Source organism: Podarcis erhardii (genome assembly GCF_964252035.2).
Source record: "Podarcis erhardii genome assembly, chromosome: 14".
In the NCBI taxonomy this organism is placed as follows: domain Eukaryota; kingdom Metazoa; phylum Chordata; class Lepidosauria; order Squamata; family Lacertidae; genus Podarcis; species Podarcis erhardii.
The window spans coordinates 36,360,965-36,386,687 of NC_138503.1; the positions used below are offsets into that span (position 1 = coordinate 36,360,965).

Sequence of the window (25,723 nt, forward strand, 5' to 3'; positions counted from 1 at the left end):
GCAGCAGTTCCTCCGGGCTTTAAGATCTTCACATGGCTAGCAACTTGCCTTGTGCGAATGTCTTAGGATGCCAGATCCCCAACAAAAGAGGCCCTTAGAAACACGTTTTCACGAGGCAAGGAATGTCGGCTTGAATAAAAACTCAGTAAGATTTGTGTCATTCTGGTCCTTGCACCAGATGGAAGCTCAAACAAAATCACCTAAGTCTGTTAAACTCCTGCTTGGGAAAACAGCAGCCCTTATTCAAGTTTTTCTGTTGCAATTCACCAAGTTATCCAACGCAAAAGCTAGCAAAGCCTCTGGAATCTAGGTGCTTTTCTGCTGCGATGTGCCCTTTATTGCTCCGACCCAAACAGAAGTGTTTAGGCCAAAGAAGCAACATTTCTGCCTTCTCTCCCCGTGACAATGTAAATAGGAATGAGTTACAAGACTCACAGGTAGGGCCAAGGTCATAGTTTTCTTCAGCACAACTAGGGTACCCACAGGACAGTCTTCTGTTTGAAGGACTGTAGTAAAACAAACAGAACCATAAGGTCCTTGAAGGTGCCAATCAACATTTAAGTACGTGAAGGAAAGGCTAAGCAGGGAAACAGGGTCACAGTCCTCCCCACTGTGCTGAGAGCTTTTCTATTTAAAGTATAGGACTTATTTCTCCATTGTGCACATACTAATTAGCATATGCAAATTGCATGTGAATCTGTGTCCTTCGGTTTGGTTTGGGAGCCTTTTGTGGTGATGCTTGTTTTTATTTCATAAAGCTGATATACAACTTGACTGTAAAAAACCAAACAAACCCTCAACACAGTTTTTACAGAAAGAATAAAATAATGAAATGATCAACTTAAAAAAAAAGGTAAAAAGACCTCTTTAAAACATTAAATAATTACGATCGACAAGAGGCTAAAAACCAGACTGAAACACACGTTGACATGTCTGGATAGCCTTACCTAAACAATGTTTATAGCAAGTGCTGGAAAGAGTACAGCAAAGATGCCTGCCTGATGTCAACAGACAAGAGAGTTTCAAAGTTTAGCTGCTGCCGTGTTAAAAAGATTGATTTCTTACCAATGCAGAACAGGTATGTGTGTAACCTGTACCAGTTGGGCATATTGAAGTGGTAAATGGGGCATATATCGGGTGAGGCAATCTGCTAGGTGATGCATCATCACCTAGTTCCTGCGGTGTTGAGGTGCAAAAGACACCATCTTTACCTAAGTCATATTTTCCTGCATTCTTCTCGTACAAGACTGTCCATTCCCAATCAGGTGGCCACTCGGACATCCCCTTAAAAACAGGAGCAAAATGGCCTAGCTTCATTAATGTAGAGATGCAAACAGAGAAAGGGTTGATGGCAGGCCCAAACACAGACTTCCAATTTCCAGGCACAAAAAACAGAATCCGGTTTGTAGAAATAGTTTGGGGTTTTTTAATGTGAGACCTGTAATTCCATGACTTTTCTGCCATGGATGTAAATCTCTCCAATCAAGTAGCACAGTGGTGCACGTGGCAGAGAGCAAGGTGTGGCCTGTGCAAAGGGGTGCCTGCTCCTTGCCCCCTCCCAAGGAAAGCCAAAGTGGTTGAAGTGCAATAATCCCGCCCTCCTCCAAACACACACCATCAAAGCCTGCAGTACACAGGCTGGAACGTGGATCGCTTCAGAAAGGCAGTCCAAGGGCAGAGGTAGTAGGCCCCGTGCTGGGGTGTAGACCAAGCCAGGTCCTCAGTGTTCGTACAGGATTTTCTGATCGCAACAATCCCAGTCTATCAGCTCGTTGCTGCGAAACCAAAGGCTGATCTCTCTCTGGGCCGTCTCCAGGGAGTCGCTGGCGTGGACAACGTTCCTGTTTTTGGGGGAAACCTCACAATGAGGGCATATCGTAGGTTAAGGTCCTATCCTACAACCACCCAATTTTATATCCATTTTAACTGCTATAAACTACTTCCCCCAAATAAGTTGTAGATGGATGAGGGGGACCAAGAACTCTTTCCTGAATTGCTACAGAATTCCCAAGAGGAGGAACAGCTGGGTCTGCCTACAGTGTGGCTGCCCTAAGGCAGCATCTTGAGCTACCCTTACCTGGGGCTGAGTCAAGAAGCCACTACAATGCAGTAAAATGATGGAACAAGAGTTTCCCTGCAGAACCTCCAGAGGCAAAAGGAACTTTCCAGGGGGCAATCTAGTATCTAATGCCTGTTTTAGGCATGAAGGAGGACTTTTAGAACGCTCACTCAAACAAAAACAAGGAAAGAACGAGCACATCGGGGAATGAAGGTTCAGCCCAGTCTACTCTTGCTCTGCTAGATTTCTGTTAGCAAAGACATTTTTAAAAACGCAAGGGAAAATTAAAATTTGATTCCCACCCCCACCCCACCCCGGAATCTGTAGTTCCAGCTAGCATAGGCCATTTGGCCATTTTTATTCCACTGTAAATGTAGGCAGTAATAAATACAGATCACAAACTAAGGGAAGAGGATTTTTAAGCACACACATAGAAAAGTGAAATGTAATGTAATTTATAATAGAATAGAAAAATGAGAAAGCAAAGAAATATCACACAACTTAATGTGTAGGAACTCATACTGACATTTCAACATCTTGATTGGTTCATATAAACACCCTTCCCCTATTATTCATACATGGTTTTGTTTGACCTAGAAAGCTCATTTTCCATACTGGCCCTCTCAGATGACTACATAATGGCAGGAAGAACTATTCTGCAGCATACTTTAAACGAATGATTCACCAGACCAGGAAATGGGACTTAACCAAAAGAGTTGGCGTTTTGTATTCTTCATGTGTAACCAGGCCAGAGACTTGTGTCAAAGTTTGAACCTAGAAGCACCAGCAAGTCAAGACCGGCCTGGTCAGAGCTCAGTGACAGAGCACCTGCCTCACAGGTAGAATATCCCAGATCCCAACCCCAGCATCTCCAGCAAGAGCTGAGAGAGACTTCCTGCCCAAAAAACCTGGATAGCCACTGCCAGTCTGTGCAAACAATACGGAGCTAGATGGATTCATGGTCTCACTCTGTGCAGAACAACTTCCTGTATTTCCTGCTGTTTTGGTCCCACTCATACCTGCTGACGTGGACGCTGAAGTCTCCCCGGACGGTGCCTGCCTTGGCTTCTGCGGGATTTGTCTCCCCCACCATAGCCCTGGAGGTTTTGACAACGTTGTAGCCTTCCCAGACCTGAAACAGGACACCATAGAAAAAAGGGGAAAGACCAGTGGTTCTGACATTCCTGCTAACAGCTAAACAAGGCAATATGTCTCTATCAGTACCTTACAGAGGTGCTCCCCCAACCAACATCACAGAGCGCCTGATACGGAAGGGGTGCTTAGAAGGATGGGGCAGGGGGTGCGCTGTAATGAATTACACATTAAATGAATGGACCACAGGGCCCAACCTGGCAATTTGCAGCGGGGGGCGGGGGTGGGATCTTCTGTTGAAGTACACAGGAGCTTCCCTTCACCCTTATGCCTAATACCTATGCAAAAAGGTTCTTCCCATATCCAAGATACAAGAGCAGTACCCAGATTTGCATTTGCATCCCACAGTGATAGTGCTGGACCTACATTTCTGCGGTCCTGGAGATTGAATTGTCACGGGGGCAACCAGTAATCTTCTTTGATGGGGCTGTTCCACAACAGATCAAGACGTGAAAAGCAATTAACTATTACATCTCAGATTTGGATTGAAACTGCTGTACAGTGTCACTGGTGCGATATAAAATGCTGCAAGCAACATGGACTAAAGTCACTTCTGGGACCCCTCTGGGATTAGGGCCTGGGAGTTTAAGCTTCATAAGTTTCACAGTAGATCTGCCCCTGCACAATGGCTAAATGTTCTCCTTCCTCTATCAGAGGCAGCGTGCATACGAAGGCCATTTGCTGTGCCTCACCAGAGGGGAAACTGCTATTGCACCCAGAGGTCCCATTGGTCTGCTTCCCACTGGGGCTTCTGGTTGGCCGATGTGAAGAGGATGCTGGACTAGATGGGCCTCTGGGTATTGGTGAGAGCGGATGGGGAAGAGAGACCATCTTACCATGGCCACCACAGGCCCCGAAGTCATGTACTTGATCAGCTCATGATAGAACGGCTTTCGGCGCAGTTCGTGGTAGTGTTCTGCCAGGATGCCTTCATTGGCCTGCCCAAACAAAGGTGCATCTGACGTTCAAATGGGCAGAGCCTCCCACTTATGAGACCCTGAAGAACAATCCCCTGTGTTGGCATGGGTAGCTGTCTCTGGGTCCAAGGGATGCGGGATTTTGTGGGTTCGTGAACCCCTTGCCCCAGAGGTGCACCTTGAGGAAGGGCTACCTGTCCGTGTCGTCTACCTTGTTGAAGGTGGCTGATGACAACATTAACATTTACACCCCCAGGAGGGATTGAAACTTCCCTCCCCACCCCGGAGCAAGGCTGTGGGTCATGGATAACGCTCCTCTTATTCGCTGATCCCTACAGAAACAGGAAGGAGCGCTCCAATTCAACATGTTGGTGCCGACCTTTAAAGCCCTAAACGGCCTCGGTCCTGTATACCTGAAGCAGCGCCTCCACCCTCATCATTCAGTCCGGACACTGAGGTCCAGTTCCGAGGGCCTTCTGGTGGTTCCCTCACTGTGAGAAGTGAGGTTACAGGGAACCAGACAGAGGGCCTTCTCGGTAGTGGCGCCCGCCCTGTGGAACGCCCTCCCTTCAGATGTGAAGGAAATAAGCAGCTATCTTCTCTTTAAAAGACATCTGAAGGGAAGTTTTAGGGAAGTTTTAAATATTTAATGCTGTATTGTTTTTAACACTCAATTGGAAGCTGCCCAGAGTGGCTGGGGAAACTCAGCCAGATAGGCAGGGTATAAATAATAAATTATTATTATTATAACCTACCCCAATGTTTCCTGAGCGCTTGGCAAGCCTTGATTGCCCCCATTTCAGCACCCAATGAGCGTACCTGGAGCAACTTGAGACCCACAAGCTTGAATCCACGTTTTTCAAAGCGTCTGATCACATCCCCCACCAGCCTCCTCTGCACCCCATCTGGCTTCACGGCGATCAGTGTGCGTTCCTGCAGCCCAGGGACACCTATTGGGCAAAGAAAGGGTGGTTAGAGCCAGACATCTTGGGAGCCCTTGTGGCTGTGGTGAGAACTGCAACAAAGAGTTGCAGCATACAGGGCTCCTGTTCAGTGCTGCAGGAGCCAGCCAGCCAGCCTGCCCTCCTTTCAGGGTACTCTTTCATCCTCCCTATCCCCCTTGGTTTTCTGTAGATTGTTTCCCTGGGCTTCAATTCAAACCTTTTGGAGTCCTAAGTTTAAGATGATAGGGCACCAGAACTCGAAGTGATTCATCATAATGCCCTAATTTTGAGATGGCACTAAATTTCACTACAATTTCCACCTGTTTAGGGCTATGGCCGAATTTGCCATTGGCTGAGTATAATATACATTAGAACACTGTTCTATTTCTGAATGAGTTCTGCAACAGTTTCCCCTCCATTTAGCCAAAGTAGTAAAAAATAGAATACGGTAAAAATTGTGATAAACACACAGAAAGCAGCCAAATTTGCTCTGGCAGTAGCAAAATGTGTCGCGGTTACTCTGACCCTCAGATAATAGACTGCAAGCTGTAAAACTAATGTTGCTGTTTTACAATGTTTGCTTTTTTAAAGTATTTGCCTGTATAGAGATGCCGGCTTGTTTTGTTGGCACGATGGCTGGCAAATCAAACTGAAGTTCCCTAAAAGTGAAGGGAGTAAGGAAGCAGTATTGGAGGGGCAATGGAAAGCTCACCCTTTTTTCCCCATTAGATGCTCCCTCTCCTGCAAAATTTTGGGAATACAGCAAAAAGGCTTTGATGCCCAGTGGTGCAGTGGATGCCCCTTTCCCAGAGGGCTTTGCTTCCTGCAGGAGGAGAGCGGCAGCACTGCAAAGCAAGCAGGCTGATTAGTCACTGGGGACCTACCTAAAAGCAGGTGGATGGGACTGGAGCCTCAAGGCACAGAAGCAGCAGACACCAGCAGGGAGGGAAATGGGCAACTTTTAAGCTAATAATACTTAGCAGTCATATCATGCAGTTAAATGCTCCAAGCACCTCCTATACATTAAATATAGGACATTACATTTAAAGCGAAATCTGCCCTCCTGCGCCAGGAATCCCAGCAGCTGCAGTTGACGCATTGGGGTCGACTGGTCCACAAAAGCTTTATGTTACAATGAATCTGCTAATTAGTCTCTGAGGACGCCACTGCCAGGAATCTCTTCTGGGGAATTTGCTATAATAAGCCGAATTGTCTCCTTCTTGGGAAGTCACATACACTGACTGTGCAATCCTTACAACAGTCCTGTACGGCAGGCCAGAAGAGTCCATTCACCTCTAACCAAGCTCCTTTATCATGTAGCAAACTGGGGGAAGAAAGGGAGCTCCCCCCCCCCCCGAAAGAAGAGTGTGATGTAATTCAAGGGCTCTGTTTTCCAGAGAGAAGAAAAAGTAGCAGCTATCTTCTTCCAATACGTAGGTCAGTTATGCTGCTCTCTGGGGATGAGACACCCAAAAGCCAAAGCGGGGGGCCACCTTTATTGGGAACAATTGAATCATCGCCAAGTAGAGAGCCAGCATTCTCCAACACACTTCTTGAAAGCAAGAGCGGGGTGAGACAAACAGCTAGATATGAAGGTTGAACCCCCAAGTTGGCAATTTATGTACAGTGGTACCTCGGGTTAAATACTTAATTTGTTCCGGAGGTCCGCTCTTAACCTGAAACTGTTCTTAACCTGAAGCACCACTTTAGCTAATGGGGCCTCCCGCTGCCACCATGCTGCCGGAGCACAATTTCTGTTCTCATCCTGAAGCACTATTTCTGAGTTAGCAGAGTCTGTAACCTGAAGCGTATGCAACCTGAGGTACCACTGCATTGATCTTTGAATACAGAAGTGTGGGCCTGGCAATGTAGACCTCTGGTCAGCCCTGCTTGCCGGTGTATCAAGAAGAGGGTTTAGGAATTATCACTGCCCACAGCTAGATTTTCTTCCCACCTGGTGTGTGGATACTAGTTTGCATGGTAAAACCATCTCAGCCTGAAAGAGAGATGAGCGCTGCACCCTACTGACTGGAATTAACCATCCAGGGGTCCTTTACCTTTACCTTTTTTACTAGTTTGCATGCTAAAAAAGGGAACACGAGCAGCATCTGACCACCACCCTGGGAGTCACTGCCAACACAGGGGCATGGGAAAGTGGGGCATGGAAAAGTAGGGCTGGAACTCCCAGCTCTTCACCGTTTCAAGTCAGAGGGAACTTCACCTTGAGCTACAGCTCTTCCTAAGGCACCTGCAGATGCACCCCAGAAGATGCCAAGCTGTGCCAACAGAAGAATTCCGAAAGATTCCTGAATTGCAGGGAGTTGGACTAGATGATCCTCATGGTCCCTTCCAACTATGACTGGAGGATGCACTTGGAACAGACCATCCCCCCTCGCGTTTGCACAGCCCAAGGAAATACCAAGCCAGATTTCGTAACAGCCCCCCATGCCAAGCTAGCAAGTACTAGCTTGGGTGGGTAAGCAAAGAAAGAATGCCAAGGGGTACAAGTCTTATGATACCCAACTCCTCAAAGTTGTGCGCAACCAGGGAATGCCCTGCTGTGTCTCTCCAGGAGTAACGCCTGGTGGAGAGATAGGACCGTGCAGGACTCCGGATCGGCCAATGGTCAGGGACGATGGGAACGGGAAGGGTTGCGGACTGCAGAGAGTCGGGGTGGGTGGGTGGGTGGGTGGGTGGGCCTGGCCCGACTTTGCCAAAGTCGGATTTGCCCGCCGGAGCCACCACGCGGCGAGGGCGAAAGTCGCGCGCCCATCCCGGGGCGGAGAGGCGCTTCGCGGAACGAGTTCTGCAGCCCCCTCGCGGGAAGAAGAGGAGCGGAGGCGGGATCCCACCCCGAGGGCGCTTCGCCCCGCAACTCACCCGCGCTGTACAGCCGCCCCCCGGGGAGGCGATCGCAAGGCAGAGCCCCCCACGCCCCGAGGCTGCCCGCGCCCCGCTGCCCCGACGGCAGCAACAGGCGGCAGCTCCGGCCCACGCAGCGCTGCAGGAAGCCCATGGCGGCTCGCCCGGCAGAAGGGGGCCGGCCCGGCCGGGTTTATAGACGAGGGCTTGGGGGTGGGAGAGAGCCCGGCTGCGGGGCCGCTGCTCCCCCACCCCACCCGCCGGTCCGCCCCCAGGCCAGGCCGAGCGAGGCGGCCCCCCGGGGGGGGGAGGCGTGGGAACGAGGAGGATCACGTTACAGGGGGGCGGCCCCCTTAAAGAGACCCGCAGCCCCCCACCACCAGCCCCACCCCGGGGGCGGGCGGCGCGCTTTAATCGGCCACCTCGTCTGCTAACAGGGTTTGCAGCAACTTTCGGCTCCGGAAGCTGGGGGCGCCCGTTGCTGATGGGCCAGACGAGCAGAGACCACGAGGGTGGGCGCACTTGCTGATCTGGGGGCGCCGTCCGTAGCTGCTTCCGCCGGCAAGGAAGGATCAGGGAAGGCGGGCGGGGAGAGAGAAAAGCTGGTTGAGTGCTCCTAGGCAGGAATGGGTATTTTTTGGGGGTGGTGGAGCAAAGCAGCCGTTTCTCAAACAGCAAAAGGGGAATAGGAAGTTGTTTTATGAAGCCGGCTCAGACCATTTGACCATCTACTAATCGGGTACTTTGTTCTCGCTAAAGTACTAAGTGGGTACTGTACTTTAACGGGGGTTATTAAAATACTTCCACATTAGCTGCAACACGCATCAACCCAATAAATCCCAGCGACTAAACTGCCGAACCTAGGCAATAAAAATATGTCCCAGAGGCCAGCACACCTCACTGAAATAACTGGATGCACCTTGCCTGCCCCATCCCCCCTCTCCGTTCCCCAGGATTAGATTGTAAGCTCCTAGCAGCAGGGACTGATGCTCTATTTTGTAAAGCGCACTCTAACGCCAGCCTCCAGCAATTTGGCACCCACGCAGGTGTTTCTTGCTGCAGCTCCCACGCTGGCTGTGGCTGATGGGATTTCTAGTCCAGAGGGCACCTGGTTGACAAAGGCTGATATGAAAACAAACAGCAACAAGAAGTTACTAAAGGGATGAAGCGATGGGCTATGGGACTTGCCCTCTCACACGGTTGAAACGTTCTTAGTTTATGGGATGGGTTCCTGTAGCAAATAATTAACATTGGTCTTTATAACACTAAGATATACTGCTCTACTTCAGTACATGCTTGGAGTATTAGAACAGTAGTTCACAGGCTTTCCCTGTGGAGCACTTGAACATTGATGAGGGACTTGAAGGACCAATTGATTTTTGTGCAAGTTGTGGCCTCAAAAATCTGTGTGGCCAATTGCTACTTTCAGTGAAGATTTTTATATGTATAAAAAACCCTCTGCCTTTAGGAGTGTCTCCCTCATCCTGAGAGCGGATCGTCATCCAGTGATGAACAGGGAGGGAGGCTGGATTCATGGGTGCTGTTGGCGATCTTGCAGATAATATACAGAACATCTAATTAGAGGAGATTAAGAGGAAACACGAGGCCCGTTTGGAGAGGGGCCATCCTCCCTTCTGTCAGTACAGCTGCAGCCAAATACTCGCAACTTGTGGAAAAATAGGAGAATTTAGAGACTTTAGAGAAACTTTGCCCTTTAAGCTGAGGTTGTGTCCAAGAACAAGCTATTTTCCCTTGACAAAACAAACCATTATGTAGCTGGCATCACTGGCATTCCCAGGTGCTTTCTTCATTAGCTTTCCATCCTTTAAGTGGTGAAAGGTGCTGCCTGATCACAACATCCAGTCCTATATTTCTCCCTGGACTTGAACCAAATTGGCTGAAATACTTCCCTAAAACACAGAGGGGCAACTACCAGCCCCTGGGCCAAATGAGGCCCTGAAGGGGTTGCCAGACGCTGCTCCAGCCACCAGCCAGATGGAGAATCTGTGCAGGGGAAATCAAATGCTGGACTTAAGCCTAGGAAAACCTAGAGGTCCCAATGGGATACCTCCAGTGGGGGGGCAGGGCGAGGGCATTTCATTTACCATTCCTTGCTCAGAAGTCATCTGGATGCCAACCATGTATTAAAATCGCAAGTGCTTTTTTTCATAAGCAGGAGCTATGTTGTCTAGGACCATCTTCATACTTGTCCCCATCCCACCCCTGTTGTTCCAACAACCCTGAACTGGCTCCAATTCAGAAGACAAACAGTGCTGTTCTACCTGCTGGAAGTTCGTAGCTCCCAGAACAGTGACCCAAGAAAAATATTGGCAGAAACATCAAGGACAGAGGGTTGTTTTTCTCTTACCCCACCTGCTCTCTGCACAACTGAACAAGTCCTGCTTAGTTCTCTTCTGGTTCCCAATCCTAACCTCTGATTCTCCAGATGTTGTGCCACCTGGATCCATAAACCTTTTAAATGTCATGGACAGGTTTAGACTGGGCACCAAGAAGGAGCCATGTGATGAGCACTAGGGCACCAGGAGGTTGTATAGAGGGGCATTGGAACCTTCAATACTACGAGCTTTTGAGAGCAAACTAGACATGCATTTGGTTTAACTAAATGCAGGTGGACTCAGTGTCCAAGGCAGATAACCACTCTTGATTTTTAAAGCTCCTGAGTTTTGCCCCCCTTCCTGCCAAATAAAAACCAGTTCACCTTTTCTCTTCCAACTCCACCAATATTCACTCATCTGACCACATATGGTCACATTTCACGGGAACAACCCTGACTCCCTTGCTACTCCTCATGCCTGGAACTCTTCACCCCAAAAGGTCCACAACACAGCCTCCCCCTTTCAGAGCTTCCTACATTCCTAAAATCAAGCAAGCTTCACATTGGAAGAGTACATGCTCTGGGGAAATGGGACAACCAGTTGTTCTTAGCAGCAAGATTTGAGCATCTTCCAAAACTATGACCGTTGACCCATTGATCTGGACAGAGAAAACATGCACTTTCACTCTGGGTAAACAGTATTGTGACCGATGCTTTCACAAGGATGCTGACCCCTGGAGCAGGCCAGGGACAGGCGGAGTGTCACTGTGGCCGAAATCAAACAAGACAAAAAATTAGCAGGCAGAATTTGTAATGTGTCATCATCCAGCTCCCAGCCACGGCTCCTCCCTCCGACGATAGTCGCCATAGTGGATTTTGAAGAACCATTCTGGCCAGGGGTGGTGGTGGAAGCAGAAGATCCAGCCTCCTCTAAAGAGCGCCTTCTGTTTTAATGCAATGTTTTAATTGATGCTTCTCTCATGCAAGCCTCTTTTGGGAGTGCTAGCCTCAAAAGCAGTATAGAAACACCTTGAATGAAATGAAGACCCAGCAAGCCACAAAGTACAATGGGCAAGGAAAGACTGGGATATCTGAAGAGGTTCCAGGGGTGATATGATAGCCATGTTCAAATATATAAAAGGATGTCACATAGAGGAGGGAGAAAGGTTGTTTTCTGCTGCTCCAGAGAAGCGGACACGGAGCAATGGTTCCAAACTACAAGAAAGATGATTCCACCTAAACATTAGGAAGAACTTCCTGACAGTAAGAGCTGTTCGACAGTGGAATTTGCTGCCAAGGAGTGTGGTGGTCTCCTTCTTTGGAGGTCTTTAAGCAGAGGCTTGACAACCATATGTCAGGAGTGCTCTGATGGTGTTTCCTGCTTGGCAGGGGGTTGGACTCGATGGCCCTTGTGGTCTCTTCCAACTCTATGATTCTATGATTCTATGATCTCTACACAGTTCACCCTCTTGAAAACAAGGTCAACAGGCAAGAGTGCAAGTGTCCACAAGTTCATGCCATTCTGCTGGCAAATCTGCTCAGACCATGTGCCTGCAATTCGGTGAAGCACAACAGCAGGCTCTCATACAGTTATTGATATGTTTTTCTAAAGATTAAAGGGCCAGCATAATGCAATAATTAAAATGTGGGAGTGGGACTAGGTGCTAGGTTAAGGTGCACACAAAAGCTAGAGTTCACTAGGGCCCACCTGAGGTCAGTCGCTCGCCTAACTTACCTCAAAAGGTTGTTGTGAATAATAAAGTAGCCCATGTAATGCCATCATGAGTCCCTTAGAAAAGCAGGCTCTGAGCAGATATGAAAAACCCTCTAGAAGCATCATTAACTATCACTGAAAGTCATGTAGCAACCCATAGAAATCACTCTTCAGGAATGTGCACAGAACCACCTGCACAAGCTGAACATGAGTCAAGAGGGTGAGGCAGCAGCAAAAAATAAAAATAAAAGCTAATGCTACTCTAGGCAACAGAAGTCTAGGGTCCAGATTAAGGGAAGTAATAGTCCTGCTCTGTTCTGCCTTGGTCAGACCACACCTGGAATGCTTGTCCAGTTCTGGGCGCCACAATTTAAAAAGGACGTTGACAAGCTGTGTAGAGGAAGGCAACCAAGATGATGTGGAAACCAAGGAACAGTTGAGGGAATTGGGTATGTTTAGCCAAGCAAAGAGGAGACTGAGAGGAGATATGATAGACATCTTCAAATATCCAAAGGGCTGTCACATGGAAGATGGAGCAAGCTTGTTTTCTCCTGCTCTGGAGGGTAGGATTCGAACCAATGGCTTCAAGTTACAAGAAAAGAGATTCTGACTCAACATCAGGAAGAACTTTCTAACAGTAGGAGCTGTTTGACAGTGGGATGGACTCCCTTGGGAGGCTGTAAGCAGGGGCTGGGTGGCCATCTGTCAGGAATTCTGTACTATGATTCCTGCATTGCAGGGGGTTAGACTAGATAACCATTGGGGATCCCTTCCAGCTCTACGGTTCTATGAATTGGTCTGAAGCCCAGAGTTTATGCCCTCCCCAAGACTTCCCGAAAGGCCCTGAAGATACCTAAATAGATCTCAAGTTCGTCTAAAACAACAAAGTAAGCACTTTTTTTATTTCCATTAAGCACATTTTAGTATCACAATGGAATGATGAGAAAAAACTTCTTTAAAAAAACCCCACAAAAACAGAGCTCTGTCTGTCTGTCCGTCCGTCTGTCTCCCCACCGATGGCAGGGGAGGCTTCAAGGCAATTAAAAACAAAAAGTTGATGGGATGTTCCCCTCCCCAACAGCCAGGTGCAGGAGGGGAGGGAGGCAGGTGGAATGATGTGAAGGTGGGAAAATCTGAAGTAGTCTTTGGCGTTTCTGCCTCATGATTGATGCACAAGACCAGTCACCAGAACCTGCAAATCTGCAAATGCCACAGTATTAAGACAAAAACATCCAGCTATAGAGGAACGGCCTGCAGGTGGGACTCGAGACACCCTGTAGGACACAGAGCTGCCACAGCTCAGCTGCGAGGAGGAGCTGGAAGGGGAATGGACAAGGGTGGGGGCACAGCGTGCAGCTCTCCCAGGCACGAGGGCCCACGGGGGAGGTGCTTCTGTATCCAGCCAGCCTGGTGAGATCAGGGAGCGGAGGCAGCGGCAACACGAGGAGCACAGGTCCGCTCACGACAGGGATTCGAACCAGAGTCGGTGCCGAGAACTATAGCTTCACGGTCCCAGGGGGCAAACTGTCGTTGCAGAGTCTGTAGTAGCGCAGGTCGTTGACCAGCCTGTGCACGTTCTGCGTAAATGAGGGCAGGTCCTGGAAAAGGGGTGGTGGGGAGACATGGGAGAGAAGAGATAGACAACGGTTAGGACGACAACAACAACAACAACAACAACAACAACAACAACAACAACAACAACAACAACAAGATTAACCAATCCTTCCAGTTCTTTGCCCCAAAGGAGTGTTGACACTTGGGTATGCAATGGCACCAACCTTGCCCAAACACTTCCAAATATCTCCTGGCTCTGTTTTCAACAATCTGGGGCCATTTTATTCAGCTAATTTCAACTAGGTTGTGTGAGACGGCTTGAAATGTCACCATGAAGTCTTATGAAGGAAGAGCCAAGTTTTTAAGGGAAATAGAAACCTTTGTAGTGAGCAGCCCCAGAACAAAAGCAATGTCACCCCCCAGAAGCTGCCTTATATCCACAGTCAGGCTGTTGACCCATTTTGCTCAGTACTGTCTGCACTGGCTGGCAGCAGCTTTCCAGAGTTTCAGGCAGGGGAAACTCTCTGCATGAAGCCACGAGAAGGTGCAGTCTGATGGGACACACAGTCCCGAACCAGCCATTACTCTGAGAGCTTCCCTTCCTCTTTGAGACCTCTTTAAATGTGTAGTGCAAATGGGACCTATCAAGGCTTCCCCCAAAGGACCCTGGGAACTGTGGCTTGTTAAGGTAGGCTATGGTAAGAAGATGATGCTGAGCTAGATGCTGAACCACTTTGGTCTGATTCAGTTTCAGGGTCCTTCTTATGTTCTCATTCAATAATAAAACGTTATAGTTCAAGGAAGTTCTATTTGGGACACGGGTGTGTGTGTTGTCAGTCTGTCCGTACAGAACAACCCCACCTGAAAGCTCCAAGCCAGCCTCACCCTGTCCATTTTGAAGTTCCTTCCAAGCACGTTTTTCTGGTTGGTGTCCACACCATCGCAGCTGGCCAAGAACCCCGGGAGAAAGGCCGAGTAGAAGCTATCAAAGTCCACGGAGGCCATGTTGTAGATGGCTATGCCAATTTCCTCTTGCAAGAGGTCATGTGATTTATGGACCAGTACCTGAAGCAGGACATTCACAAACTGGAAAAGCATGGCTGTCCGGAAGATCTTCTGTGGGGAAAGAGAACAAGGGCGTTCAGCAAGCTGCTGAGGTGCTCAGAAAAACAGCAGCTCTGGGGGATCAGTGAAGCTGCGAGGTGCTCTGCAAAGGACCATCTGATAGGCCTTGTTTCAGTGGCTCATGGCAGCTGAATTATGCCACACCTCCAGGGTCCAGTGCAGGGTTCATTCACCTCCATGGATGCAGAGGTAAGTGAAAACCCCTGGCAACTTGGCATTCACCACTCCACCAGCTGAACACACCTGCACTAGCAAGCTTGCACAACATTTAAAACCGTTAGCTCTTGTGATAATGTGGCACTCACAATGAAAATGTGGGTAAAATCTGCTATGATTAAACAATGTCAAAGAGTCCTGCCACAATCCCTACAGTATGTCGAGGGGCCCAGTTTTCCTGGGTCTCTGACATGCTCCTTCAATGTACCTGATCCTCTGCAAGCCACCTGCCACTGGCTTTGGGCAATGGTTTTGGGAGCAACATATTCAACACACGCATTAGAAAAAAGCTCTTGCCGTTTCCCTCTCCAGGTTGAAGGAGAATTAGTTTCCTTGTTCTGCCTGAGAGAGATTCTTGTTCCTCTCTGCACAGGCCAATTTAATTTATGACACAAGCCAGGCCTATGCTCTTCCAACACGTAAGCAACAGCAACTCCAGCGAGGAGAGCACCCGAGTGTATGGACCACTAGGGGGCAATAAGCAGGAAGAACCAGAATTGCTAGCCTTCTGAACTGTCCCTCTTGTGCCAGCACTTTGTGTAAGCAAGATACAGACTATACTGTTGTATCCATTAGAAAGCAGGGAGCTTACCTTGTGATACAGCTTCTGCTTTGTGTTCAGAGTCTCCAAATAGAACAAGTTCTGTTTAAAAAGGTGTATGTCAGGCTGCAGGAAGGATTGGCCAAATGCCTATAGAACAGGGAAAAAAGCCTATCAGGACAACAGACATTGAAGGAAGTAACCAAAAACTAGAAGCTCTTTGAATAGCCATTGGACCAGTGACAAGGAACCTGATATTGTCTACCCTCCATCATCCCTGCCCATTGGCCACACTGGTTGCGGCTGATGAGAGGAAGAGTCTTAGTTCAACCACATCTGGAGAGCTCCAGACTGGCTACCTCTATATTGGACAGCGATGTGTCAGGGATGTTTTCTTGTTGTAAAATCTCACTTCCTTGAGACTGTCTCGCATCAAGTTACGAAATGAAGCAGGAATGGCTGGGATTCAGTGGCCCTCCTCCAAACACACTGAGGCTTTGAAGGAAACAGGGCCAGGGAAGGAGCTTTTCCTACTTCTCCTCAGACCATCTCAGGGAGTTAAACAAGAATTTGAGAATGGCCAAATAGACTAGAGACTGGACTTTGACCATGGTGGCAGCAGCAAGCAGACAACTCCCCAGCAGGATGCAGACATCCTGGGCCATGCAGAACATTCAGAGAGCATGAAGCAGAAGTGCCTCTCCCAAAGAGCATGAGCCAACTGGAAGGCCAACAGCCAGAAGCACTTGGCTAGAGTCAGCCACTACTGAGCTGTCAGCTCTTTAGCAATCTTCTGCTTACAAATTACCAGTGCTCAGCACTTGGAATGAGAAGGGAACCTGAGCAGGAGTTGCCTGGAATGGCCCCAAACAACTAACAGGCTCTCAGTAGACAACAGGATTAGGAACAAGTGTGGGTACAGAAGGAACAACAGTGTATGGAGAAGAAACTTCTCCAGTGGGTTCATTGAGTAACTCCAGGGTTCAGGTGAGGCCTCCACAATAGCTACTTGGTAAAGCAGATGCTAGAGATTTGCGTGAACATCCAGACCAAGGAGTTAACTGGCTTTTCTTAAAATAACACAGGCCGTTCCCATCACATCGCCATCCTCCACACCTTTATGAAGTCGCAAAGTTAAAATATGCAGTTGCACTAAGCACTGCCTCTTTCGAAAAGGTCTTGAGCCTTCAAAGTGTACAAAGAACACAATGCAAATCAAGTAGGTCCTTCCCTTAATTTGTCAGGACAGCACTTGGACTCATGGGAAAGCCAGGGACTGTTGTGTTCTTGCAGCCGGTAAGCCGTTTTAACTATTTTGCTGTATTGGAACAGAGCCCCATTTCGCAGTGTTACCCGTTTCCTACAGTTGCCAGCCAGAAGCATCTGGGCCCTCACAAGCAAGGAAGCGACAACACCAGCCGACTCCCGTCCAGGTACCTGCATAATGGCGCTGAACTGTGCTTCGTTCTCCATCTGCTCGTCAGCTACACCTCTCTGGACACTCGCCAGAATGCTGGACTTGAAGAAGTACCGCCAGTTGTGATGAAGGACCCGGAAAAGCAGCTCAAACAGTTCAGCTTTCACATCGGGAGAGGATCGCTTGGGGACAAAGGGAAAGCATGCAGGAAGTCACCACACGCCCATCACCAGAACGGCTCTCATTACCAGCACAGCCCAAGGCGGAGGGTCAGAGAGGGTGGCGTTTGCTATGCAGCAGCAGAAGGCAGCAGTCATGGGTTAGTGCTGCAGTTGCACACCCTTTAAGTACTGCCCCTCTCGAAAATAAAATTTAAAAGAAAGTAAGATGACCATCTGATTTTCAATCCATATTCCACCCAATTAAAGTTTAAAGGCAGCTTATTTCCATGCAATATTCAGTCCTCTTCTTTCCACAGGGAAGCAAAATAATAAACAGTGCCATTGCTTTCCTGACAATTTTACTTCCCGCGGATAGTTTGGCTGCTGCCTACCTCCTCCCCGCCATTGGTCTCACCATGTGTGAACAAAGCACCCAAGGACAGATCACTTGGCAGTGTCTGAAAAATGGATCCTTTCTAAAGGAGTCCATTTGTGCATCTGACTGCAAGCCACCAAGTGGTGTACATCTGTTACAGAGAAGCCCTAAGGGCTTCTCAGGGGTATGGCTCCACTGCTGTCCCATGACTCGGACCCTGCAAGAGCTTCTGCCTTGCCCCATCCCCTTCTGTCTCTCGCCCAGCCCCAGGATGGCCCTACCTCCGCAACGATTGGGTAGACTTGCTCCATGCAGAGTGAGATGATGTTGGGTAAGAAAGGCTTGAAGACTTGGCCTGGCTCTTGCACCACCACCTGAAGGATCCTCAGAAATTTCTCTACCACTCGGCACCCGGTGCTCCCGTCATGGAGGATGCTCTCGGCCAGCTGCTCTCTAAGGGCACAACACAAAAAACAATTAAGCTTTCAGGAAGACTTGGGTCTAGCTGTAGAGCATTTGTTTACAGGCAGTAAATGCATAGAGACTTCCCCGTCCCCTCTGAAATCTGAGCTACATACCAGTCTCAAAAGCGAGCTCCATCCTATTATTACATATTCATGTTCTGTGTCAAAGAAACAGCAGCAAAAGTTTAGCGACAGAAAGTTGAGCGGGTTACCTGGTGAACATGTTGAGGAAGGTCTGTATGACCTGCTCGGTGAAAGGCACACCCATCTGCACCCTCAGCCCTTGAAAGAGGGTGAGGAAGAAGCTCAGCATTTCATCTGTCACATCTGGAAATGGGAAGGCGGAGGAGCCAAAAAGGAAAGCGTTAACAAAAAAAGCACTGTTTTGACATGTGACTGTTCTTGGGCAGGAGTCACCTTTGCTATTTGACACTGGACTGGCAAAGTGAATCCTCCCCTGGCACCTACTGCACAGCTAATGCCAAAGGCTTGACATCTTAGCCCTCAACCAGCAGGTTCGAGAAATGGACAGCTAAGCAGCTGGTGACAAAGCTCTGAGTGTTATCAGTGTAATAGCATGTACAGTGGTACCTCGGGTTAAGTACTTAATTCATTCCAGAGGTCCGTACTTAACCTGAAACTGTTCTTAACCTGAAGCACTTTAGCTAATGGGGCCTCCTGCTGCTGCTGATGACGTGCCACCGGAGCACGATTTCTGTTCTCATCCTGAAGCAAAGTTCTTAACCTGAAGCACTATTCCTGGGTTAGCGGAGTCTGTAACCTGAAGCGTATGTAACCTGAAGCGTATGTAACCCAAGTTACCACTGTACAGCCCCACAGTCAATGGCAAGGCACTGGATTAGTGCACAGAATGGTTTAGATTGAACTCTAGTGGCTGACTGCGGAAATGCAGGACTGTAAAAAAAAAAAATCTCTGACACCTGACCCTAAACTCTGTTAGAGGGTGGCCTATATACATATAGAAAATAAAAAACCAATAAAATAAAATAAATACTTGAAATGAACAGTAACCTCTAGCGAACAACCATACTTAGTGTTACAGTTGTGCACCTACTCAAAAAGAAGTCATGCTGAACTCAGGGAGGGCTCACACCGATTACTCACTTTGACATTTACAGTCAAATTTTTGTCATGTTTACAGGTATTTGTGATTTTAGATGCTCTGCTCCTCTTGCGGGCTCACACCCTTGCTCTAGGTTGATTTTTAGCACTAATGTTGGACCACAGTTTAGGGTTGGATGCGAGGTTTTGTGTGACAGTAATTAACTTGCTCAGCCACTATGAAACATTTTATACACTTTTTAGTTTTTGTACCATTTGGTATAGTACTGCCATGCAGTGGCTGCTGCTTAGCTTGGTGCTGATATATGACTGCATTGGAATGTTTATTTGTCATTAATTGATCCGTTTTAACAATCAATAGCTTGTTTTATTATCATTTTTAAATATTATAACATTCAGATAAATCAAGCTATTTATTTGATGGTCATGTTATGTTTGAAATGACAGAATTTTTGATTGCTATTGTAATGAAGCGTTGTATTTGTATTTTTGTTACTGCTTTCAGTAACAAAGCTGCTTTCAGCAAATTTATATGGAAAAGCAACATACAATTTAAAACAAATAAACAAATTACAAGTGGGCTATGGGTTGTAATCTAGAGTTGTATCCTTGGGTTGCAATCCAACATGTTTTCTGTAGGTACTCAAGAAGAGGGCATGTGCTGGCTGGAAACATACAGAGCCAAGTGCTAAGACTTAGCAATGCAGGATCAAAACTGAAGTTCAGCACCGAAAGGCACCTGAGCAAAAAACCACAGACCTCTTACATATGTAGGAACATAGGAATCTGCCTTATACAGTGTCAGACCAAGGTTGTTTTAAAGTTCAGAGGCATAAAATAATTTACACACAATATATTTTAGCTCTTTTCGCCCTTCTCCACCCAAATTATTGCCCCCTGACACCTTGGATCTGAGGGAACCTGGACGACTGAGCAGGTGAGAGTTATTTCTCCAATTTAGTGATGGCCACCAGATAATAAAGATTCCTATTAGCTGAGACAAAGCAAGCATTCCTCCAGAAAGAGCGGATCGTGACCGGTTGGGTTTAAGCCGGTACAGCTAGGAAGTTGAATTCTTGGATCCCCTGCATTGCAAATTCCCAACATTCACCTGGGCACAATATGATAAGCATTTCTTGCTTGTAGCCACAGGCCATTGTAAGTACAATACAATACAAAAGACGAAGCAGAAGCAAATTTAATCCCACTCAAAATGAAATGACAGTTAAAGTCAACGTAAAAAACTATTTGGGGTTGCCCTTAATTTCTGCTTGCTCAAATTAACGAGTCACCTTTGCAAACCACCCACATTTAGTTCGAAAGCCTCGTTCAGATTTTCTTCACTGCAGTGAAACCTGCTAGGACCTGTGTTCGAATTGTTCCCTGTACAGTGGTACCTCTGGTTACGTACTTAATTCATTCCGGAGGTCTGTTCTTAACCTGAAACTGTTCTTAACCTGAAGCACCACTTTAGCTTATGGGGCCTCCCACTGTCGCTGCACCACTGGAGCACGATTTCTGTTCTCATCCTGAAGCAAAGTTCTTAACCCGAGGTACTATTTCTGGGTTAGCAGAGTCTGTAAGCTGAAGCGTCTGTAACCTGAAGTGCATTTAACCTGAAGCATATGTAACCCGAGGTACCACTGTACATGGGAAAGATCAACCAGTTGGGACAGCCCAGTGGCATGCATAGTGCCATCTTGATTCCTGATGAATATTCTCAACACAAGTGTGGGTAGGGGGGCAGGAATTAATGTGGCGCCGGCAGCGCCTGTACGACCATGGCAGCCCGATGGGACTTCTTGCCAAGTACAGGTGAGAGCTCCTGAATGACCCATGCCGGGAAAGGCTGCCCTGTGGTTATACCTGACTGATGAATGAAAGCTGGGAAGAGGGCTAGCGAGACCTGCACAGACTCCTGTAGTGACTGGTAGCAGAGCTGGCGGGACTTGGTGGCTTCCCCAGAGATGCTTTCCACGATATCTTCCAAGACGCTGAGAGTCTGGTGGATAACTGTTTTGGCTGCAAAATCAAGAGAGGACATTCAAACCATCAGCCCAGGGCACCAGTGGTGGTGAAAATAGATAAAAGTTAAGAGGTGGTAGCCCGAAATTCCCAAACCATTTGCTGTGAGAAAATGGCTAGGTTTTCCATGGGAAATTACAAAATGTAGACCCAAGACACCCATCCCAGAGGTGCATCTCTGTAAGATTCCCTACGCTGTCCTTGCCTCCTCCTGAACAGCTTCTACTGAGAATGGGTCAGTCTGTCCTGTCTCTGAAGAGATGCAGCAGAATCACCAGAGAATCACCTGTCTGGACAAATACAGGATCCCAAACCAAATTGGGCCAATCCAGGATTTGTCTAGGCAGCCCCAAACTGCTCCAGGTTGGATCCATCTGAAGTGATCCAGGGCTGCCAAACGAGGAAGCAGCTGGTTGGTGGAAAAGGGAGGCGGAAATGATGGCGGTAGAGACATTGCCTCCTTATTCCCTCCCCACACCGATCAATAGTGTTTAATTAGGCTTTAAACCCCTGATTAATCATGCGGTTGCAAAAGTGCCTAAATCCTTTCCTTCTCCCCCTCAACCACCAACCACAGGTTGAATTAGGATTTAAAACCTTAACTGAAGTGCTGCACAAGGTCTCCCTCATTGGGTTTGGGTAAGTGGGGATCCTGCTGCAGTACACACTGCTTTCTGCCAAACAGCTGTTGAAGGGGTACCATAGCATCAGCGAGAGCTCCCACATGCCATTTTGGAGCCCTTGGAGTATTTTTTTTCCTGGGCTTTTGGCTCACTGACATCCTTTTCAGGCTCTGAGGAAGGTTTCCTTGCGAGCCACAAGGACTTTCCAGCTGTCTCTTGCCATTTCAGGTTAGGAATTGACTGCCTGGTGCCACATGTATACAAAGTCACACACAAGTGGGGGGATGACTGTATTTATATAATACCATTAGTGAACACAACACTTTACAGAGTACGAGAGATGCATTTGTCTAAACCTTGCAACCCCCAGCACCAATCCCCTTATTTTCCCCAGAAGGACCAGCTGGAAGGGAAACAAAACTGATAGCAACCTCTCCTGGACTTAGGGGGACTTCAAGATCTCAATGTTACTCACAGCTATAAGTAAGGGTTAATTGCCAATGGACCATTGGGAACTGAGACATCAGTTATGCAAAGCTGCTATGTGAATACTTTGGCCAGAATGTCAGAGAGGTTTACTGATCCTTCTGTTCCGACTGTGCTAGCAGTTACTCTGCCGTTGCTAACAAGGCCTGTATTGGGGGAACTTACTATCGTCCTGCTGTATTTTCCTCTGGGGCAAGATGGCACTGGATTTCAGGCTGCGGTAATCCCTGGTAAGGGCGGAGATTAGGCTAGCATGGTTAGTCGAGCGAATGGCCCACTGCTGTTCACTTTCTGGGAGGTTTGGCCATGGCAGCAGCAGGATATTTGAGAGTGCTCGGCACACGAGTATCTGAGCCTGCGGAGAATAAGACAGATCAAACAAAAAGAAAAGAAAAGAGGTAAGGAAGGAGAGAGAGGAGGAGGAGCTGAGGAAACACAATCAGCAGCTCCGAAAGGGAGAAGGATGCTGGTGTCCAACCATTTAGATGGGGTTGCCTTGACCCTACACTGCACAGACATGCCAACAGCAGAGCCAAAGAGCTTAGAGTCAACAGGCTTACTGAGCACTAAAAAGAAGAGGAGTTTGGATTTGATATCCCATTTTATCACTACCCTAAGGAGTCTCAAAGCGGCTAACAATCTCCTTTCCTTTCCCCCCCCCACAACAAACACTCTTTGAGTGAGGCTGAGAGACTTCAGAGAAGTGTGACTAGCCCAAGACCACCCAGCAGCTGCATGTGGAGGAGCGGGGAAGCGAACCCGGTTCACCAGATTACGAGTCTACCGCTCTTAACCACTACACCACACTGGCTCTAAGCAAATCACACGTGCGTGGTTCGGATGCATGCTGCTCCTCTCCCCTCTCTTTATTGGAAGCAGCTGTGAGATCGGAAGCAGGCCACTTCTAAGCTACCCAGAATTACTTCTTGTGTCTGAACCATCTACAGTCAACGGACGTGCAGTCGTGTTGCTCCACTATCCAAGCCAATACAATGGCAGCTCGCTCACTAAGTCCCACCATACCTTATCAGGGAGGCGCTGAGCAGAAGTATCTGTGATCCTGTTGAACATTTTCTGGACAGCTGGGATGCTGATAAGAAACACGGGCCGTACTGTGGTGGCCAAGGAGACGAGCAGGTGGCAGGAGGACAACAGTAACTTCTCTTGTACCTGAGCAGGGCGGGGGGGGGGGAGGGAGGAGGACAGAGATCTTCAGCCTCTTTTGTAATTGAATCAACAGAAGGGTTTGATCCAGAAGATTCAGAAACGGTACATAAGAGTGAACAGGTTTGTTGTGGCTGCTACTCCACGGAGGGGCAGCTGAAGGACATGCACTGGTCTTCTGGAACTTCTACAATAGCTCATGAATGTAGAGCCAACCAGCAACAACAATAACCTAGCCAGAATCTTGCTTATGCCGCTTTCAGCCCATGATTACAAGAGGCAGCAAGAAGTTTAAGACCTCTCAGGAGTTCTGAGGGAGAGCCATTTATCAAAAAGCTAAGCCAGCCTCCCCAATTGGCGACAAGGAAGACAAAAGACAGGAGCAGCCAGAACCCAACCTGAAAAGTTTTGGAGAGGACTGCAGCTCAACCACTGCTCTAAACAGCACAGGATGGACAGAGGAGAACCAGGTTGGAGGCAAAGTTTTCATGCTCTGGTTCTGTTTTTTTGAATGGTGATCTCTAGTCTTTTGTTCTCCTGAGCACTCTCTTTGAAAGATCACCTTCCACCCAAGAAAGGGAAGCTCGTACTGCTGCAAAATGGTAGCTCAACCCAGCAGCAGTTCACTACTGACAGTTCAAATGAGGCAGCTTCCCATTATACACATTGACCAATAATTTACGTCCCCTGCACAAGAATGGCCACCTTGCCCAACAAAAGAGGGATAGTTTCAAGGCTTGGTTTTGTACACAATGGCTGATGCCTCTGGGTCATGCATGGTACCTTAGAACTGATTAGTGGAGTGATTGCTTCCAGGGCAGTAGAGACGAGGGAGACAAATTGTGTGGGGTTTTGCCGATGAACTTCACCGTAGAACTGTGCTAGCCAGTGACAGTAAGCCTGCAGGGCTGCAAGGGATTGTGCATGCCTAGAGGAACAGAGAGACACAGAATCTCAAATGTAAGATGAAGGGAATAGAAGTACACAAGACCAATAATCTTCAGGTCTACTCATTTCCAGTTGTGTATCTGACTTGAACCCTGGCTTCCTAGGTCTAACATGCTAATCCAGCCTTTCTCAACCTGGGTCCCCAGATGTTGTTGGACTACAACTCCCATCATCCCTGACCACTAGTCAACCCAAGGCTGACAAAGGCTGCATCATGTTGGCTCTGCGAAACTGGTTGGCTGGACTCAGGTCATAGCAGTCCATGACATCATTTGGTTGGGGCAGTTGCATCATGAGGAAGTGAGCAACACAGAGGAAAGGATATGAGACACATGAGCTGGGCCTATGGAGTCAAGGAGTGAAAACATCTGACATTCCTAGCAATGCCATAATCTATTAAAAGGACTGTTGACAAGCTGCTACAGAAGCTGCACAGACCACAGTGGCACTCTGACTGTGCAACTCCCTCCCACAGGACATGGAGAAGCAAAACTTTGGGTGCATTGTTTAGCCTTGGGATAAGGAGGATCGCCAGCTGGGAAGGGACGTCTGGTGGGGCTGGGCTGTGGTCATTCAGACTCTGCTGGGCCCCTCTGATTTCCTGTGCAGGAAAGATCTTTTGCAACCCCCATCACTATCAACGACTGCAGGGTGAAGAACTCTACAGAGTTCCCTTGCATAGGAACAAAACATGTCTTTCGGCTTCAGTAAGGAACCAGACTTCAAGTTAGCATTTCTAAAACACTTTCCAACACTGCATTTTTTATTATTATATCATACTCACACATCAATAAGGTCAGGTTTCAGGACAGATGGCACAGCAGTTTCAATATTGTAGAGTTTAATCTGGGATCCATATAGAGTTACCTTGACCAGTCTGTGGGAGGAGATAAGAGGCAAGGAAATGAGGAAAAGTGGGACTCAATAATATACAGAATCCTCTGCTATCTTGAACATAAACCCTGCTTTAAGTTGGATGCACAGAATCTATGCACAGAAGGGGAAAGGAAGGGAATGTGTGTCCAGTTTTGCCCATTTGTAAGTAATGCTGGTGGAAGACATTCTGGGGCCTGATCTTGTGTTCAATTGCTTTTAGCAATTTTTTTTTTAAAAAAAGATTTTCAGGTTTATATATTTCACTAATTTTACAATCATTTTAACATTTCAAAACTTGACTTCCTTCCCCCTCTTTCTGCTGTTCCTTAATTTTTAAAAAATATCTTCTGCATATCCAAATTAACTTAATCTGCTCATTTATTCATCTACTTTAAATATATACTCTTATGAAACTGCAGATTACACTAATCCTGCCAATGCCAAGGGAACTTATAACAGTTTTCAGTCCAGTTACTGTGAGGAAAAGGAAAGCTGTCAATTTAACTGGGATTGAAATCTTACAGAGGCAGAATATTAGGAGGAGGGCAAAGCAGAGATGAACCTGAAAAAGTGGGTAGATGGAAAATGAGACTTGAATAACATAAAATATGATACTGTGGCCAGCTTCTGGATACCATTATGAAGAGCTCTGCTGCCACCATGCAACATAAAATTTGCTTC

The 25,723-nt window shown here is 47.6% G+C and overlaps 2 protein-coding genes and 1 long non-coding RNA gene across 4 annotated transcripts in view; all 3 read right to left on the reverse strand.

The window, feature by feature from the left end:
- Positions 1-725: 725 nt before the first annotated feature.
- LOC309329314 (nucleoside diphosphate kinase A-like) lies at positions 726-8,108 on the reverse strand. Its single transcript, XM_081840117.1, has 5 exons — positions 7,953-8,108; positions 4,948-5,078; positions 4,048-4,149; positions 3,079-3,191; positions 726-1,841 (listed from the first exon to the last, which is right to left on the reverse strand). Exons 1-5 carry the CDS (start codon positions 8,086-8,088, stop codon positions 1,721-1,723), a joined length of 603 nt encoding a protein of 200 aa, XP_081696243.1. The 5' UTR covers positions 8,089-8,108; the 3' UTR covers positions 726-1,720.
- A 4,750-nt stretch (positions 8,109-12,858) lies between these two features.
- The window catches only part of XPO6 (exportin 6), a 53,076-nt gene continuing 40,211 nt past the window's right edge, over positions 12,859-25,723 (reverse strand). For both annotated transcript variants that reach the window (XM_081839589.1, XM_081839588.1), the window contains 11 exons: positions 24,951-25,043; positions 24,002-24,146; positions 23,078-23,224; positions 22,220-22,409; positions 20,787-20,942; positions 18,050-18,164; positions 17,655-17,826; positions 16,857-17,018; positions 15,471-15,569; positions 14,423-14,653; positions 12,859-13,581 (listed from right to left, as the gene is read on the reverse strand). In XM_081839589.1, coding sequence (XP_081695715.1) covers positions 13,480-13,581; positions 14,423-14,653; positions 15,471-15,569; positions 16,857-17,018; positions 17,655-17,826; positions 18,050-18,164; positions 20,787-20,942; positions 22,220-22,409; positions 23,078-23,224; positions 24,002-24,146; positions 24,951-25,043 — 1,612 coding nt within the window. In that variant the 3' untranslated portion in view covers positions 12,859-13,479. The remainder of the gene's footprint in view (positions 13,582-14,422; positions 14,654-15,470; positions 15,570-16,856; positions 17,019-17,654; positions 17,827-18,049; positions 18,165-20,786; positions 20,943-22,219; positions 22,410-23,077; positions 23,225-24,001; positions 24,147-24,950; positions 25,044-25,723) is intronic.
- LOC309329382 lies at positions 18,171-20,780 on the reverse strand. Its single transcript, XR_014151106.1, has 3 exons — positions 19,842-20,780; positions 18,676-19,706; positions 18,171-18,428 (listed from the first exon to the last, which is right to left on the reverse strand). It is a non-coding gene; the product is annotated as an uncharacterized lncRNA (long non-coding RNA).

Bases quoted from the DNA above. Each gene is read 5' to 3' on its own strand.
- LOC309329314 (XM_081840117.1), bottom strand. From the start codon at position 8,088: ATGGGCTTCCTGCAGCGCTGCGTGGGCCGGAGCTGCCGCCTGTTGCTG. The intron at 3,192-4,047 runs GTAAGATGGTCT...GTCCTGTTTCAG, and splicing joins CGGGGCCTGTGGTGGCCATG to GTCTGGGAAGGCTACAACGT. The intron at 1,842-3,078 runs GTATGAGTGGGA...CCCCAAAAACAG, and splicing joins TTCAGCGTCCACGTCAGCAG to GAACGTTGTCCACGCCAGCG.